General features: G+C 42.7%; 1 protein-coding gene across 1 annotated transcript; it reads right to left on the bottom strand.

Moving 5' to 3' along the window:
* Positions 1-939: 939 nt before the first annotated feature.
* Positions 940-15,931, bottom strand: LOC110486415 (zinc finger CCCH domain-containing protein 7B). The gene is made up of 23 exons (XM_021558009.3): positions 15,527-15,931; positions 15,149-15,216; positions 14,960-14,996; positions 14,476-14,673; positions 13,869-14,027; positions 13,372-13,452; positions 13,099-13,152; positions 12,610-12,652; positions 12,268-12,464; positions 11,759-12,179; positions 11,545-11,606; positions 11,255-11,363; positions 10,843-11,001; positions 10,467-10,669; positions 9,752-9,852; positions 9,437-9,618; positions 9,033-9,109; positions 8,746-8,912; positions 8,010-8,115; positions 7,660-7,768; positions 5,247-5,380; positions 4,872-5,041; positions 940-4,663 (listed from the first exon to the last, which is right to left on the bottom strand). Exons 2-23 carry the CDS (start codon positions 15,205-15,207, stop codon positions 4,483-4,485), a joined length of 3,009 nt encoding a protein of 1,002 aa, XP_021413684.3. The 5' UTR covers positions 15,208-15,216; positions 15,527-15,931; the 3' UTR covers positions 940-4,482.
* Between the last annotated feature and the right edge of the window lie 4,048 nt (positions 15,932-19,979).

Raw genomic sequence — 19,979 nt, 5'->3', positions numbered from 1 at the left:
TGTGTTACAGTATCAAATTATCCAAAGCAGTTTGTCAAGACATGAAAATGTAATGTTTGTTTTGTGAAATAGTACATTGACAAGTTTGATAACACACTTTAGTTACTGGCTGCCTGGGTTTAAGTAATTGAAGATGTTGCACATGCTGCAAAGTTTATATTTCAATGACATTGCATCAGTCCATTCAGCTAGCAACACAAGGAAGTTGCAGGACGCTATTGAAATTTGACTGTTAAAACATTATTGTATGAATGTAGCTAATGTCCCTGGTATGAAGTTACCCTCTATCTGGATACATGTGTCTATCCGTCACAAATGTGTTGAAGAGAATAGCAAGGGTATAAACAAATTCACACCGATTTATATTACCGTTATCAATGGAAAACGAGAATGGAAACTCATCAGGGCTTTGACTTCAGGAACAAAACTTGAATTGCTTTGTCTGATTTACACTTTGCAAGAACTTCTAATCATGTCACAAGGATGCAATGTGCGGGCAAGTTACTGAGTTCAGTAGCCATGCCTACTAGCATTATGAATATAGAACGTACTCTGTGAAAGACCAACTATACTAATCGTTCAATTTATCCAGAGTTTCAGTTTGCTGTATAGGCTGTCAATCATACCCATCAGCCAATTACAAGTTGGGAGCCGGTTTGTGTTTTCGACCACAAAGGTGCGAAACCCCCCCATCTCATCACGCACTCGCAAGCAATCGGGACACTAAACAGCACATAATGAAGATCTGAAGGTGGAAATCATTTACCCTCCGCTTGAACCTCAATGACTTGAACCACACTAACTAGAACACAGATTTTTACACAATATATATATAACGTGTCCTTTGATAACAGAACGTAGTCAGTGTTATAGTTGTCTAATAAATTAGAATAAGTAACAAAATAATTGTCAACAGTAAAAAAAAGGATAATGGATCTATTACCTCTCAAAAATAGTTTTATTTAACATGTCAGATTTGGTCAATAGCTCAAACAATTCATTTTTGTTTTCTCAGGTACCATGATGTTGGAAATTAAATGCACAAACACTGCAGTCTCTAACCATCTGTTCAATCAGTAAGGCAGCTACAATAAAATAGAGTGTGGTCACGAGAGCAGTGTGAATAGTGTTTGACAAGGGTGCACTTTTATAAAGGGGTCATTTTGATGGCTTTGAGAGGGGGCACTTCAGTTTCAATAACTGTTTCCAGCCAGCAAGGATTAAACTGCCTGAAAAAAAGTCCTTGACAAACAACATAGGCAGATATATTGTGGTGCAGTCAGTTCAATGACATAGATGGATGTGATGAAGGTCAATGTGATTCACTCCTCGATTAGAATTATTTAATCCAGGACAAAACCTATGGCAGTTTCCCAAACTTGGTCCTCGGGACCCTAAGAGGTGCACATTTTGGTTTTTGCCCTAGCACTACACAGCTGATTCAAATAATCAACTAACCATCCAGCTTTGATCATTTTAATCAGCTGTGTAGTGTCAGGGCAAAAACCAAAACGTTCAGAGATTAGAAAAAACTGGCCTATGGCAAATCAACAGGATCCAGCTCACTGACTTTGTTTCCATAGTAGGAAACATACCACTCTATAGATTATTTTAGAATGTTGTATGTAAATCAAAATAGTTATAGCCATAATAATTGTCATTGAAATAATAGTATTTAGTAACAAACTTAAACCTTCCATTTGGTTCATTCCAAGAGTATCCATTACCTCTCTATACTGGCTAAAGCTGGTATTCAACACACTTCCCATGTGCAAAGCTTATGAACTAACACTAACATAATTACCAGTGATGTATACAGAACTTTTCAATATTTCAAGAGAACCCCCCCCCAAAAAGTGTGCATGTTAACCCCTCCCTTACCCCTCACCCAGCCTGGTCTCATAGACTAGACGTAACCTAGTAAATGTATATCTGGGACACTCAAATTAGTATGTTACGTTTGGTATGGTTACATAAAACAGATGGTTACTTAAGACAAAAACTAAAGTAAGGTGGATAGGTTGGCGTATAACATGAATGTCTAGCATCATGGACAACTTCTGAACTACTTTTTAGCTACTTAGCCTACCTCCTAAACTCTAACCCCGAGCCTAGCTAACAGACACCTAGCTATAATTTGTAACATACCATGCGTTTTGCTAATTCGTAACATATTGTACGGGTGATGGAAATCCCCAAATGAGTACATACCATACGAAACATATCATATACTAAATGGCGTGTCTCGGATTTACATACAGAATAAGACAAAATGCTCTGAGACTAGGTATGCTTCACTGCCTCTTTCAGCTTCTAGGGCTAAATGCTCTCATCTGCACAACTCTGAATTATGTATTCTTCTCTCTCCTTATTTAGAATTACAGTCTTAGCTTTTAGGCCACCGCCCTTGCAAAACAGGAATGACACACCCAGAAGCATACTCTGAACCCAACAATACAAAGTATGATTTGGTAAAAAAATAACTAAGGTATAGAAATCAATATGATATTTTACTAGGTTTAACTACCATGTTATTACTTATTGTTTGCCAACATTGATATAATGTATTAATGTGCAGGACTACACATGTGGAGATACATTTATTCACATCTTCAAATTTACTGGGCAGATACTCATGGTGTGCCGAAGAAAAGATTGAGTCTCTACGCTAGATAGGAACTACTACTACAGGCACATTTGAGGAACTTCCAATCTCTCTTGTATTGGATATTAAATTATGGGTCAATTATATACCCACAGGTTAGGCCTTAGCATCCTCAATCTATTTAGCCAGTAGTAGTGGTAGGCGTGGTAGAGTCCGACCGCTAATTGTAGACACCCTCCTCTTGGCCGCAAAGACAAATGTTTTAATTTTTGTTTGTCATGAGGCGGAGAGAAAATGTTACTGTTTTAAAGCTAGTTTCCTGCAATTCCACACATTTTATCATCGGGATGAGAGAAAATTAAGTCAAAGTCTTTTCTTTTTTTTTAAGGAGTGTAGCAGTCCCATTCCTTTTGTAATGTTTGCTTTTTTGAAGAGAGTACAATGTGAAAGACAGGGAAGATGGGGTGATTCAAAGGGCAGTGGGCCGGTTTCAAACCCATGCCAACTCCGGCATATACGTGTGCCGCTGGACCACACAGAAAATATGCAGTTTTAAAGCAAATTTTCTGAAATTCTACACATTTTGCCATGGCTTACATGTTCTTATGCTATTGGAGTGAATTCAAATCAAATTCCATAAAATGTTTAGAATTTGAGAATTGAATCTTATTTAAGATATATAGCTCCATTATATATTTTCTACATACTTTATATCTGGTTTAGTTGTTTATGTTTACACTGAAAATGTTTAACCAGCCCGAAAATGTTTAATCATATTTTTTGGAGCAGTGGCAACAATTTAGCAGCGGTGGCTCACCGCTATAGGAGAAACACTGTCCGGTGAGTGCAATTAGCTCCAATGAGTGTCATTTTCTCAATATTAGGAGTTGAGAAATAAAGTTGACATCATTAGAAATAAGATATTATCCTCATTTATATTGTATGTCTAATTTAAAATTAATTGAAACTTGTTGCTAGCAATATTGATAAAAACATTGAAATAAAATTATATTTTTATATTTCCATGAACACCCAGCAGTACCCCTGTATTAGTGTGATGATATTCTGTAACGTTTTGTCTGTCTACAATGGCAGCAGCAAATTCTTTAAGATGCAATATGCAGAAATCACTCACCATTTCCTGGTTGCTAAACTTCTAATACTTTGCCTAATTTAAGTTGGTGACAAAACAAGCAATGTAGGGAATCATTGTACCATCTAAATTGTTGTGAAATATCTTTCCAATAACCAAAAATATAGTATTTTCAGCTGTTTGAAGCTGGTGTACAAAAACAAAAGAATCAAAAATAAAACTTAAGAACATTAAGCATAGAAATAGGGCACATAGAACAGATATTTCAATGAGAATGACCACATAGAAACTAACATTTCTATGTGAATTTTCTCAGAATTTTCTCAGGTCACCCAAAAAGTTAAACATTGCATCTTTAAATTGGCATAAGACACATTAATAAAGTGAAAGTGAATAACGTTTGCCTTCCAGCAAAATCAGTTTTCATTTGATGGAAGAACAGTTGTGAAAGTTTAGCGGTTGTACAGAACAGAAGCATAAATTAATTCTTAATATCCCCCAAAAAGACGTATATAGATTAAACAGACTATTAATGGAGATATTTGGTCAGTACTGTTTTGTTAAATGGCAGTGCTAAATTACTTTTTTCAGACCCAAGATCTCATTTGTTAAGCCCTTTTGAAAATATTGGACAAATAAGGCACTTGCAGTCCTAACCAGCTCAAACAGGTATAAACTGTATTAACTGTTAACTAATAAAGAAAATACACCCCAGGGTTTTCAACAAAACAGACGACTGCTGTCTATTTACAGGTGCAAGTGTCTCACATAGGGGACATGGGCTTCAGTCCTGCAGGAGAAAGTTGTACTTCCCAAAGTCAAACTCGTCTGGCCTGATGAGCATGTCTTTACGGGCCTTGGCCAGCTTCCGCCGCAGGAATTCTCGCCTCTCCTGCCATTCCACCAGCTCCTCAACACTGTGGGCGTAGTCACAGCTCACCCCCTCAGGACAGCCACTCTCCAGCCTGTCAATCACATTGATCTATTATATACATACGTCAATCACTGTACACCGATAACATTTGACAGGAACAAATAGGATAAGGGTGTGGTAAGTGAACCCTGCCATATCCCAGGTGTTTTCTGTGTGCATATACAGAGCATCTCTTGATGGGTAATGAGAAAGGAACTACAGTATTGAGACCCAGTACTGTGACTCTGGGCGAGTGTTACCTGGGACAAAGGGCGAGGCGGAGTCCGGGGAAGCGGTATGTCCAGGTGAGGCTCTCGTCCTCTCCCTCGCAGCTGAATACACGGTCCTTGTGTTTCTCTGAGGAGATGTGCTGCTGCCACTGGCGCTCACTGTTACTATGCCTCCCACACAGACGACAGTGGAAGCCGCTCTAGAATACACACGCACAGTAAAACTGTTCTTTCAGTACGTTACGCATTCATACACACTGACATACGCACACATTGCATGAAGATGCATGCACACTATCAAAATGCAGTCCTTCTTGATAGTGGTAGATAGCTTTTATGTATTGTATGTATTGTTTGCGTTCTACATCCAACAAACAGGTTTTGTGAGTAAGTGCCTTTACTCACCATTGGCTCGGCATAGTCGGTTGGCATGACAATTTGCTTCTCCTCTACGGGTTGGGTGATCAGGGTGTCATCCGGCAGATGGTTTTGATTCGTCATTGTAAGCCACATGTCGTACATCTGCTGCATATCCTTCACTTCAGGAACAGGTTCAAAGAGGAACGTAAGTAACAATATTAATGCGTATACACTGATGTATACGCTGCCTCGATGAGCGTGTTTATTAGCGAGTGCATCGGAGATGTCGTACCCACTGTGACTATTAAAACCTTTCCCGACCAGAAACCGTGGATTGATCCTAGCATTCGCACAAAACTGAAAGCGGGAACCACCTCTTTTAATCATGGCAAGGACACTGGAAACACGACCGAATACAAGCAGTGCAGCTATTCCCTCCGCAAAGCAATCAAACAAGCAAAGCATCAGTATAGAGGCAAAGTAGAGTCGCAATTCAACAGCTCAAACACGAGACGTCTGTGGCAGGGTCTACAGTCAATCCCGGGTTACAAAAAGAAAACCAGCCCCGTTGCGAAGATCTTCGCCGTTCTCCCAGACAAATTAAACAACTTCTTTGCTCGCTTTGAGGACAATACAGTGCCACTGACACGGCTCGCTACCAAAGCCTGTGGCTCTCCTTTTCCGTGGCCAACGTGAGTAAAATATTTTAAACTTGTTAACCCTCGCAAGGCTGCCGGCCCAAACGGCATCCATCAGAGCATGCGCAGACCAGCTGGCTGGTGTGTTTACGGACATTTTCAATCAATTCCCATCACAGTCTGCTGTCCCCACATGCTTCAAGATGGCCACCATTGTTCCTGTTCCCAAGAAAGCTAAAGTAACTGAACTAAATGACTATCGCCCCATTGCACTCATTTCTGTCATCATGAAGTGCTTTGAGAGACTAGTCAAGGATCATATCACCTCCACCCTACCTGATGCCCTAGACCCACTCAAATTCGCTTACCGCGCCAATAGGTCCACTGGTGACGCAATCGCCATCACACTGCCCTATCCTATCTGGACAAGAAGAATACCTATGTAAGAATGCTGTTCATTGACTACAGCTCAGCATTTAACACCATAGTACCCTCCAAACTCATCAAGCTTGAGACCCTGGGTCTCGACCCCACCCTGTGCAACTGGGTCCTGGACTTCCTGACGGGCAGCCCCCAGGTGGTGAAGGTAGGAAATAACATCTCCATTGCGCTGATCCTCAACACTGGGGCCCCACAAGGGTGCGTTCTCAGCCCTCTCCTGTACTCCCTGTTCCATGACTGCGTGGCCATGCACGCCTCCAACTCATTCATCAAGTTTGCAGACGACACTGCAGTGGTAGGCTTGATAACCAACAATGAAGAGACGGCCTACAGGGAGGAGGTGAGGGTCCTCGGAGTGTGGTGTCAGGAAAATAACCTCTCACTCAACGTCAAAAAAAAAGGAGATGATCGTGGACTTCAGGAAACAGCAGAGGGAGCACCCCCTTATCCACCTCGACGTGACAGTAGTGGAGACGGTGGGAAGTTTTAAGTTCTTCAGCGTACACATCACAGACAAACTGAAATGGTCCACCCACACAGACAGCGTGGTGAAGAAGGCGCAACAGCGCCTCTTCAACATCAGGAGGTTGAAGAAATTTGGTTTGTCATCTAAAACACTCAAACTTTTACAGTCTAGTTCCAACTGCTTTGTCGGAACTAGAAGTACAAGCATTTCGCTACACTTGCATTAACATCTGCTAACCATGTGTATGTGACAAATAAATTTGATTTGATTTGAGATGCACAATCGAGAGCATCCTGTCTGGCTGTATCACAACCTGGTACGGCAACTGCTCCACTCTCAACTGCAAGGCTCCCCAGAGGGTAGTGAGGTCTGCTCAACGCATCACCGGGGGCAAACTACCTGCCCTCCAGGACAGACTGTTAAACAGCTATCACTAACAGAGGCTGCTGCCAACATACAGACTCAAATCTCTAGCCACTTTAATAAATGGACTTAAAGGTATCACTAGTCACTTTAATAATATTTTCATATTCTACATTACTCGTCCCATATGTATATACTATATTCTATACCATCTACTGCATCTTGCCTATGGCGCACTGCCATCGCTCATCCATATATTTATATGTATATATTCTATTCATCCCTTTACATTTGTGTGTATAAGGTAATTGTTGTGAATTTGTTAGATTACTTGTTAGATATTACTGCATTGTCAGAACTAGAGGCACAAGCATTTTGCTAAAATTCGCATTAACATCTGCTAACCATGTGTATGTGACCAATAAAATGTGATGTGTACTGGTGGGTATAATAGGCATCTGAGCCAATCCTGCTCATAGATCAAAGTAAACAAAGGCGATAATGTGGAACAAAAGGTTTAGTGGATAATGAAAATATAGTGTAAACTTACAGCCATTGTTCTTCATATAAGTCCATACTTGCTTCTCCTCTTCACTGTGGGCAAAGGCACAGTTCCCAATGTAGTGGCACTTCTTCTGCTTCACCACATGGGCACATATCTGAGGGGGACACGTTATGCCGTTACGCACAGACTACGAGGATGTTTGTGGAAACAAGTTTGCACAGTGTCAATGATTAAGTATTAAATTCAACTGACCAATATATACCGTTACCCATGAGCACACTAACATAATAGTTAATTGTAAGTTAAACAGACACAATGATAATATGCTTGGTTGAGTCTATCAAAAATCATTTCTAGCAGATCGTGCATGAGGAGTAGCAGGGGGAAGCACACACGTCAAACTGCTGGGGGTAGGTCTTGGCAAAAGGCAACGTCCGCACCATCACCCATTTCTTTCCCTCGAAGAACTTCACCAACAACACCCGACGCTCCTTCGTCCAACTACAGGGAGAGAGATGTAAGAGTTATGGTAGACTTTCCAGAAAGATACTATCCTAAATTACATAGGGCTTTGCTGTAAACGCTCCATACACCTTGGTTTGTGTCCCCGAGATGAACAGTCTCTATTGTCATTCAAAAAACTGAACACATATCTCAGACTACACATCTAATATACAATGGCCATACATTGACCAGTGCTCCCACACATTGGCTAACTGGGCTTACTGCATTGTGTCCCGCCACCCACCAACCCCTCTTTTACACAACTGCTACTCTGTTCATCATATATGCATAGTCACTTTAACCATATCTACATGTACATACTACCTCAATCAGCCTGACTAACCGGTGTCTGTATGTAGCCTCGCTACTTTTATAGCCTGTCTTTTTAATGTTGTTTAATTTCTTTACTTACCTATTGTTCACCTAATACCTTTTTTGCACTATTGTTAGAGCCTGTAAGTAAGCATTTCAATGTAAGGTCTACACCTGTTGTATTCAGCGCACGTGACAAATAAAATTTGATAGACAATAGTGAATAACAGTGGTCAGTCATATAGAATTGTTGCATACTACAGTGAAGCATTGGTCTCCATCTGGCTAGGGATGCTAGGTAGAGTGCAGCCTCACCTGTGCCTGGCCTTGGCTGCACAGTACTTAAGCGCTTTGTCCGGCCCGCTGACCAGCCCGTCCCTCCAGCACTGACCACAAACAAACTTCCTCTTCAGGTTCAAGCAATAGCCTCCTCCCCCACCTCCACCACTTGAGGATGAAGATGGTGGTGGCATGTACACCGGCTTATAGTCAACAAGTCACAGGGACAAAAACAGAGAGGCAAAAGGTAGAGAATCAGACAAACTACACAGGAGCCGTTGTCTCACCATATTATGAGATGTGGCATAGCAGAGATATTATACCTTGGGTTTGTGCGTGACCTGCTCCTGTTTATGCCAGTGTCGCTTGGATTCCTGAACAATTTCTTCATGAGTGATGCCTAAAGAACAGGCACATACACAGAAAAGTGATGCCTAGTTGAGCCTAGGCAGTTGAGTACAGACAGTATTTACAAACAGTGTTTTACAGTGTTTATCAACTATGACAAGTCTGAACGGCAGTGTCTGCTGACACCTACTGGACTTTGTTGAAAGTTTCCTGACTTTTAGTATAGAAACAAACATTTACAAATAAAGATGTTTTATTGTAGATCGGCCTCTACATTTAAAAATGTTTTCACATTTATTAGACAGGAATAAATATGCCTCTCTGTGTCTGAGACCAAGTACAATGTTCATGAGTGTGTGTGCATCAAGTCTGACTGTACCAGAGTCTTGCTGCAGCCTCCAGCACTTGAGCTCTATGACAGAGTGGGCAAAGGAGCAGCTGTCCTCTCGCTGGCAGCCGTAGCGCTGGGCATGGCGGCACACGTCCAACTGGCACTGGGTATACAGCGGGCGGATCTTAGTGTAGTGCACGCTGCTGGACCTCACCGCATGCACCAGGCACCTGCAGGGCAGAGGGGGGGAAGAGTGAGGGTTTGTTTGTTTGTGTGTGTGTGTGTGTGTGTGTGTGTGTGTGTGTGTGTGTGTGTGTGTGTGTGTGTGTGTGTGAGGGAGGGAGGGGAGCAAATGTGACTCACTTGTTTTTGTTGAATGGGTGTCGGGCGCAGGGGTTGGAGCAGGTGGACGGCACCTCCTTACTGTGCTTACTGATGATCCTGGGCTTACTGTCATAGCACTCCTGAGGAGAGAGAAAGGGGGGGAGAGAATGAGGGGGAAAGTTGAGGTAAACAGAGACAAGAAGTAGGGGGGAGCATTGTTTTAGAGGTCTGCGCGGGACAGATTTTTTCCATCACATTTTTATTGCACCTCATCTCACGTTGGTTGAGCGCCTCCACTTCTTTCCATTATCAATATGTATTTATACACTGTAGTAAGCTACAGTCTAATCATATTTAAGTTAACTGCCACGTGATTCTCCGCCCATGTAGGCAGCCAACTCTATTTCAATGAGACCACACATACTAGGCACACTTGAACTCTCACTCCCAACTAGGAGAGGAGAGGTAGGCTACTGAAGTTGAAGCAGTGTGTGAATAATGCGAAAATTGTGCTTTTAGCATACAAAGCAGAAAGACAACCATTTCCAAATAATCTGCGGGACAACAAAAATATTTTAATACCAAAGTCATCTGTCTGACTGCACGCTCCCCGCACGCAGCATGAAAAATGACGACCGCTCTGCAGCGATCTCTGTCGGGACTCGCAGCCCCCTACCATGTTTCACTGGTAAAGCTTGGACATATGGAGGTGTGTCTGTGTAAGGGCACACGTGTGTGTGTGTGTGTGTCCTACCTCACAGAGGTACATGAACATGCCGTTGTGGAGCTGCAGCAGAGATGTGATGCTAAGCCTGTCATTGTTGGGCCTCTGCGGGTCAAACAACAGCTCTCTGTTCAGGGCTCCCTTCCTCTCCAGGGTCCACACATCTACCTCCTCCTGGCAGTAGGCAAACGTACAGCCCTCCCTATACTTACACTTCTGAGTCTCCAGCACTTCTGCACAGAGGGAAGGAACTTAGATTACAACATATACAAACTCAGACCAACGCTAACCTTTAGGACCCTTTTTCCACAGATTAAAACGACTGGGTAATTTGAACTATGACACACACATTATCTTCATCTAAACAGAGCCTCTTTCCCACACCAGTGACTGTTGTTTTCCGTACCTTTGCAGAGCACAAACGGCCCAGTAAAATTGTGCGTGGGGCGGGGTCGCACCCTGTTCCAGACAGGGTGCTCTGCAGCCCTGATCCTGCACAGAAGAATGTCCCGCTTACAACGGTGGGCCAATTCTTCCTGGTGCTGGTAGTCCAGGACCCCTGGACCTGTGAGACACAGAGAAAGGGAGGGAGGAGAGGGGGATATACAGGTAAAGGGGAAAAGAGGGGGAGAGAGACAGAGAAAGGGGTAGTTAAGGGGGGACATAAGAATAGACAGGTGAACCTCAGCTATGATGCCTTGAAACTGTCAGTCCTATTAGTTAGAAGTAGGGGGCCTCCCGAGTGATGCAGCGGTCTAAGAAGTAAACTGGGGGAGGGACACTAGCTGAGAGCGAGTTTATCATGTCCACTACTGTACCTATCCAGCTGTAGCACGTGGCACAGGCCTGCATGAAGTCATGGGTGGCTGCTAGGGGGTTCTTGGTCAGCTGAGAAAGCTTGGAGGAGACCTGGCCATTCTTTACCACCTACATCGCCATGGTAATAGAAATGAATTTAGGTTAATATGTCAAGGTAAAACTAGCATGACGCTGTAAACGACAAAGTTCTATGTGACCTAAACGTTGCATAATAAATGTTTTAATTTAAATGTACACAATGTACGGGAGGGAGTCTAACAAATCCTGCTGACAGAAATAAATGGCTTACTGTGTGATTGGACTTCTTGGGCGAACGTGTTGCAGAGAGAACATTGTGGGAGATTCTTGCACCTTGAGATAGTGTGAGAACAAAAAAACAGAACAATCAATTATAACACCTACATTAGGTTCATACCTGCCTTGGTGTTAAATATTAAAAGAAAAATGAACCATGTATACATTGCTATAAGCTAACAAGACATTACCGCCCTCAATCGACTCACCAGGCAGGTTGAACTCAGAGAGGGAGTCCAGCCCCCCTCCCCCCACCACCACTGGTTTGGCTGCAATTGCGCCCCCAAGTGGGTAGAAACTGTCAAGGGCATCTAAGGCATCAAGTGAATAGAGTGCTGTTGTGGGAGCCGGGGCATCCCCACCACCAAGGCCTGAAAGGGTGTCCAGGTTGTTTAAAGTATCTAGAGAGTCTAGTGCATCAAGGCCATCTAAAGATTTCAGAGCACCCAGGGCATCCCCCCCACCCATGCCTGGGAATGTGTCCAGAGAGTTGAGCTGGCTGATGGCTGAGTTGAAGAAGGCTGGGGGGAGCCGGGGCGAGGGGGCGGGCAGGCGTGAGGGAAATGGGAGCTGGATGGGGACACAAGCTGAGCTGGGGAGGATGATGGGAAAGGCACGTTGGGGGGGAATCTGAATGAGAACGAGAAAATGAGAAGTTGCATTGACAGATTCAGGGAAGCTATATCAGAATACTATGTCGACCAGTAGACAAACTCACACAGTCCAGCAGGCTGTCTAGATCGTCTCCCATCAGCTCACTGTCACCCAGATTCTCCGACTCAGGCACAGAGATGGGCAACCGCCGGGGGCCTTGGACAGGGCTACCCAGAAGTTTGGAGTAGACCAGAGGACCAGAGGGAGAGGATTCATCACTAATTGGGATAGCGGCGGATAGAGGCTTGCAGGAGATACCAACTGAAAGACAGGGAGAGGGAACATGTGAGATTAATTTTCTGGAAGTTATTCAATTGTTATTACTACTTTTGACAAATCTTCTTCGATAGTCTTTACATTACAATGAGATAGGTAATTCAACAATTCTGGTAAGGAGAATTACTACCTGATGAGATGTCACTTAAGGAATCCAGACCACTGCCATACATCTTGAGGTGAAAAGAGAAAGACAACAGCTTCTGTTTAAGTACATTCCAAATCTCAACCAATTTAAGTGGAAATATGCAACTTTTTGGGCAGCCCAACTAAATTCACATAGAAATGTGGTTATAGATGTATAATTCTACTTGAAAACAAGTCTAAAAGGCGATAGAAAATATCTATGTACTCTCTTCTACGCTTCCTATTCTTATGTTTTGTTTTTGCGTATTTTACTTTCGGTTTTGTACACCAGCTTCAAACAGCTGAAAAAATAATTTTGGTTATGGAAAATATATTTCAGAGCGGTTTAGATGGTACAATGATTCTCTAAACTATACTAGCTTATAATTACCTTGTAATTAGGCAAACTATTAGTTTCAGCAACTATGAAATGGCGGAGCGATTTCTGCATAGTGCAACCTTAAAGTGTAATGGTGAAAGTTGTTGTACTTGCCTCTCCTGCAAAATGAGCTGAGTTCCCATTACTTTTCTCAGATTTGGCCGACTCCTGCAAAGGAAACAAATACTAACTCCATAAAGAGGCAACCTAATGAAAATGTTGCCTCTTTAATGACTTCAATTGTTATGAATCCAAATTGAGATTTAAACCAGGGCATAAGCAGCTCATGGCAGATTGAGAACAATTGAATCCAAGCCACTTTATCATGGAAGGTAAGTTGCCATGCTGTTTGAATCTAGACCTTCTGCTTTGCAAACGGATTCTCACCTGTGTGCTAATGTAGGCTTTGCGTATCTTCAGGCCCAGTTTGTTAGCTAGCTCCTGTGCCAACTCATACACATGTTTGTCCTATGAAGAGTACAAGATAATATATATATTTTTTTTTTACATTTAAATACGCTTTTTATTAAATTTAATTAACGAACACTTATTCTGAATTACATGATACTGCAAAAGTACGGTGTGAGGTCTCCCCCTCGCCGCATCGTCTTCTCACATTATTTTGAAAAACATCAAAGGTATTCGAAGGAGAGATGGAAATGTGGAAACAAATCCACTTGTATGAAATTAAACTCTCCTTCTCCACTAGCGGATCATCATGAGGAATCCAAAATGACATATGTCAAGTGGTAAAAAGAAACGTTGCTAGTTGTGCTAGACATTTTATAGATAAAAACAATATTCTACTTAACCTTTTAAAGGTGTACATGCTTTTCTACTTCAAGAAAACAGCCTCTGATGTGAACATTCATAATGTTACTCACGTTAGGCGTAGTGAGCAGGCAGCCCGTGCTGCAGTTGTAGGCCTCTCTGAAACGGCCCAGCTCCCGCAGGCATAAAGCCTTCCTGTAGAGTGCCCTGCAACTGTCTTTGCACAGAGCCAGCGCACTGTCACAGTCCTGCACACCCTGCTCATACTCCCCCTGAGAGAGATGGAGAGAAAGAGATGACAGGTAACGTGTGGGTTCTGCCACAGAGTGAAAGACTAAGGCCATACAGTGGTTAATACAGGCTAATGAGAATGGGGTAATGATAGATGATACAGGCTCTGTAACTTCAAGGGGATGTTGAGGAAGTATCTGACTGTTGGCAACATTTCAATGATGAGGCTGAAACACATGTTGCACATGATGCAATAGAACAATGTGATGCAACAACACGAAATACTGAAATAGAGAGATTGCAATGGGTATTCACCATTGGTTCAATATTTACCCACTACAGCACATTTGCTTCCAACACAATTGCTATTAAATATTATATGTAAAAGATGACTTCATACTTTTTGTATACAGAATTGTGAACCTCATTCAATCATCCATATTGTGGATCAAATATGCATAATCCTGGTGATACACCACTCTGACTCACCATGCTGTGGTAGGCTGCTGCCCTGTTGAAATACAGACTCTCCAGCAGGGCTGAGGGAATTTCTAGAGACTCAGCCTGGGCATAGTGGGCCACGTTGACACCCTCACTGAAGTCCTTTATGGCCTGCTGCCACTCACCCTCCCTGAACATTGCATTCCCCTCATCCAGCAAGTTACACACCAACTGGGTCAGAAACCCCTGGAGGGACATTCAGAGAAGAGGAATATGGCATGGGCGTGAGATAAAGACAGTACACAGGACAAGCCACAAAGGACATGGATGTGTCTAATCAGTATTATGGCTGGTTTTGGTACTTTTTTCCCATGGCAATAATGGACCAAATGTGAAATGGTGAACATCTCTGAAAAGGCCAAGCTGCATGACTGCGAGCACACAACATGTTCTTTGGAACAGTATAGGGGGTGTAGACATGCCTAGACTAAGGTCAAGAGAGAAGACAGTCATCACATTCATTAATCCCTACCTTATAGCCTTCAGGCTTTGGATAAGGCAAAGAAGACCTAGGACACAGAGGAAAAGATAACCTATCAATACAAGTGAACTAGTGCCGTATGGCCGTTTGAGGGTATAGGATGAATGACAAGTAAGAGAGCAACTGGCTACAATTTAGTTGAAAAATTGTGGGAATTGCAGGGGAATGTTTATTTCGCACTGTATGAATCCCAGGGCGTTCTGAATGCCCTCCTGGCGCTTTTGACGGTCCATGTCCATCTCTGCACACTGTAAAAAGAGAAAGGCCCATATCAACATAATTTTGACGTCTACTATCGAATTAACGTTAGGCCCATATCAACATAATTTTGACGTCTACTATCGAATTAACGTTACCTAGACAGAATAAATCAACTAGGTTCAAGAGCTCGTGCAAAGTATACAGCAACGAGAAAATACCTGGCCAGTTTAGCCAAATATATATATATTTTTTAGCTAACGTTAAATAGTTAACCATGTCTCAAGTTATCTAGCTTTCATGCTAGCTTGCTAGCTAGCTAACGTTAGCTGGGCATGATTTGAGGAAGTTACAACCCACCTGGTGATAAAACACATAAATCGACGTTTACTGCTGTGGACAGCCGAAAATCTCGCCACAGAGAATTTAGAGCTGTACAGCAACCAGCCATCCAGTGCAATTCTTTGCAATTGTATTTTTTTCGTGGACAATTTACATGTGAGTTTCACTTCCAATTCCTCAGCTGTACAATGAACACACACTCCCTCCCTAGCTTGTTTTTGAGTTGCTTGGCTCCCACAAGGTCCTAGTGAGATTATTTCAAGGGTAGGGTGAGGTGTGCTCTGAATAAAATGTTTCTTGTTTAGACATGTCATAAGGAAGTAATCAATTATACACTAAATTAAAACGTTTGCATTTTTATTTTATTTGAGAAATTCACCTAGCTAGGATAGCTTTCACATTTTTTTTGTGTTGATTCTCTCTGCAGTTCTAGCGCAAAGGCCGGCAGATGGCGATATTGAGTAGTTTCGTCTCGTTTTACCTCTTAAAGCGAGACATTTATATTATTTCTAGCGCAATACCCGCAAAGATCAAAGCAATTTTTATTGGTCACATACACATGGTTAGCAGATGTTAATGTGAGTGTAGCGCAATGCTTGTGCTTCTAGTTCCGACAGTGCAGTAGCATCTAACAAGTGATCTAACAAATTCACAACGACTACGTTATACACACAAATGTAAAGGGATGAATAAGAATATGTACATATAAATATGTGGATGAGTGATGGCTGTGCGGCATAGGCGAGATGCAGTAGATGGTACAGAATACAGTATATACATATGAGATGAGTAATGTAGACATTATTAAAATGGCATTATTTAAAGTGACTAGTGGTACCTTCATTAAATCCATTTATTATAGTGGCCAGAGATTTGAGTCTGTATGTTGGCAGCAGCCACTCTATGTTAGTGATGGCTGTTTAACAGTCTGATGGCCTTGCGATAGAAGCTGTTTTTCAGTCTCTCATTCCCAGCTTTGTTGCACCTGTACTGACCTCGCCTTCTGGATGATAGCGGGGTGAATAGGCAGTGGCTCGGGTGGTTGTTGTCCTTGATTATCTTTTTGGCCTTCCTGTGACATTGTGTGCTGTAGGTGTCCTGGGAGGACAGATAGTTTGCCCCTGGTGATGCATTGTGCAGACCGCACTACCCTCTGGAGAGCCTTGCGGTTGTGGGCGGGGCAGTTGCCATACCAGGCGGTGATACAGCCCGATAGGATGCTCTCAATTGTGCCTCTGTAAAAGTTTGTGAGTGTTTTAGGTGACAAGCCAAATTTATTCAGCCTCCTGAGGTTGAAGAGGCGCTGCTGCTGTTGCGCCTTCTTCACAACGTTGTCTGTGTGGGTGGACCATTTCAGTTTGTCCGTGATGTGTACGCCGAGGAACTTAAAACCTTTTCCACTACTGTCCCGTCGATGTGGATGGGGGGATGCTCCCTCTGCTGTTTCCTGAAGTCCACGATCATCTCCTTTGTTTTATTGACGTTGAGTGTGAGGTTATTTTCCTGACACCACACTCTGAGGGCCCTCACCGCCTCCCTGTAGGCCGTCTCGTCGTTGTTGGTAATCAAGAATACCATTGTAGTGTCGTCTGCAAACTTGATGATTGAGTTGGAGGCGTGCATGGCCACACAGTCATGGGTGAACAGGGAGTACAGTAGAGGGCTGAGAACGCACCCTTGTGGGGCCCCATTGTTGAGGATCAGCAGGGTGGAGAGGTTGTTTCCTACCCTCACCACCTGGGGGCGGCTCGTCAGGAAGTCCAGGACCCAGTTGCACAAGGCGGGGTCGAGGCCCAGAGTCTCAAGCTTGATGAGTTTGGAGGGTACTATGGTGTTAAATGCTGAGCTGTAGTCAATGAACAGCATTATTACACAGGTATTCCTCTTGTCCAGATGGAATGGGGCAGTGTGCAGTGTGATGACGATTGCGTCGTCTGTGGACCTATTGGGGCGGTAAGCAAATTGAAGTTTTATGGAAGACACATTTAAAAACGTTCTACCCAATGACATCATCAAAGTTAAAAACATTTACATTTAAAAAAACTATAGCTAGATTTCCATCCAATTGGCGACACATTTTAATGCAAATATTTTAAAATCTACATTCAAGAAAATATGTGCTTTTTTTCCCACCAATGGTGTTTCCACCAAACTGACTTTTGCGGATAAAAATCACATTTTTTACATACGTTTTCATGTACAGAATAAAAATCTAAAGTTAAATGTGTTTCCATCGCATTCTCAACTCTACCAATAGTTTTGTCGATAAATAGCAAATGTGGCTACTCTGATCTCCATACATGCGCTCTAACCAACAGCTCACAGATAGTGTGGTTAGGTTAGTTTACATGATACGATTTGTATGGATAAGCGCAAGAACGGCAAAAATAAGACCCTTGATATTTATTTATCTCAGTCAGTTAGAAAAGCTACGGCTAGCTTTTTCAAACAGAAATTTGCATCCTGTAGTTCCAAAAAGTTTTGGGACACTGTAAAGTCCATGGAGAATAAGAGCACCTCCTCCCAGCTGCCCACTGCACTGAGGCTAGGAAACACTGTCACAACCGATAAATCTACAGTAATTGATCATTTCAATAAGCATCTTTCTACGGCTGGCATTGCTTTCCACCTGGCTACCCCTACCCCGGCCAACAGCTCAGCACCATCTGTAGCAACTTGCCCAAGCCCCCCCCCCCTCCCCTCCTAAAAGAGTTGCAAAATCTGGATCCCTACATATCAGCTGGGCTAGACAATCTTGACAAGCCTGTTCAACCTCTTTTTCGTGTCATCTGAGATCCCCAAAGATTGGAAAGCTGCCGCGGTCATCCCCTTCTTCAAAGGGGGAGACACTCAAGACCCAAACTGTTATAGACCTATATCCATCCTGGCCTGCCTTTCTGATATAAGAATTTGAATGTTTAAAGGTAATGACCAAAGTATTCCACCCAAAACTGTATAACTGTGTAAAATGTGTTAGAATCATAAGAATATAATCTGAGGATGTGTGTAGCTCTGTTAGAATTCTAGAACTATGCCATTATATTATTTTTAAGATATGCAAGCAGGGTGCAGCTGTAAAACAGATAACAGAAAACCATTAGAGGTTTTCAAACCAAGGTGCCCCAATCGGGGGGGGGGGGGGGGGGGGGGGGGAAGTGAAAGACTTGAAGAATGTGACAAGATTGATAGTTCTTTCGCTATTCTGTGGTAGGTGGAAAAATACTGTTTGTTTGAACAGGGAGTAGCCTAAGATAAGGATTTGTGTGTGTATAAAAGACTGTCTGCTTTTGAGTGGCAGAGTGCTCTCTGAATAAAGTGCTGATCCTTTGTATGCTGGACTTTGTCTGTATATTAAAACTTAGAGCTTTACAACCTAACATACAGAGGGAGTATAAAATTGTTCAGTTAGAACATTGAGATAGAAATTCTCGTGACACATTCTAAAATCTTCGAAAGCCAAATTAACAAACAGATCAACAACCATTTTGAATCCCACCCTACCTTCTCCTCTATGCAAGCTGATTTCCGAGTTGGTCATGGGTGCACCTCAGCCACGCTCAAGGTCCCAAACGATATCATAACCGCCATCGATAAAAGACAGTACTGTGCAGCCGTCTTCATCGACCTGGCTTTTGAGTCTGTCAATCACCGCATTCTTATCGGCAGACTCAACAGCCTTGGTTTCTCAAATGACTGCCTCGCCTGGTTCACCAACTACTTCTCAGACAGAGTTCAGTGTGTCAAATCGGAGAGCCTGTTGTCCGGACCTCTGGCAGTCTCTATGGGGGTGCCACAGAGTTAAAATCTTGGGCAAACTCTCTTCTCTGTATATACAGTGCCTTGCGAAAGTATTCGGCCCCCTTGAACTTTGCGACCTTTTGCCACATTTCAGGCTTCAAACATAAAGATATAAAACTGTATTTTTTTGTGAAGAATCAACAACAAGTGGGACACAATCATGAAGTGGAACGACATTTATTGGATATTTCAAACTTTTTTAACAAATCAAAAACTGAAAAATTGGGCGGGCAAAATTATTCAGCCCCCTTAAGTTAATACTTTGTAGCGCCACCTTTTGCTGCGTTTACAGCTGTAAGTCGCTTGGGGTATGTCTCTATCAGTTTTGCACATCGAGAGACTGAAATTTTTTCCCATTCCTCCTTGCAAAACAGCTCGAGCTCTACAATTCCATTGTAGATTTTGCTTTATGTTTTGGATCATTGTCTTGTTGGAAGACAAATCTCCGTCCCAGTCTCAGGTCTTTTGCAGACTCCATCAGGTTTTCTTCCAGAATGGTCCTGTATTTGGCTCCATCCATCTTCCCATCAATTTTAACCATCTTCCCTGTCCCTGCTGAAGAAAAGCAGGCCCAAACCATGATGCTGCCACCACCATGTTTGACAGTGGGTATGGTGTGTTCAGGGTGATGAGCTGTGTTGCTTTTACGCCAAATATAACGTCTTGCATTGTT

Source organism: Oncorhynchus mykiss, chromosome 13, assembly GCF_057628025.1.
Source record: "Oncorhynchus mykiss isolate SJ-2025 chromosome 13, ASM5762802v1, whole genome shotgun sequence".
In the NCBI taxonomy this organism is placed as follows: Eukaryota; Metazoa; Chordata; class Actinopteri; order Salmoniformes; family Salmonidae; genus Oncorhynchus; species Oncorhynchus mykiss.
This window is presented reverse-complemented; position numbering and strand designations above follow the sequence as displayed.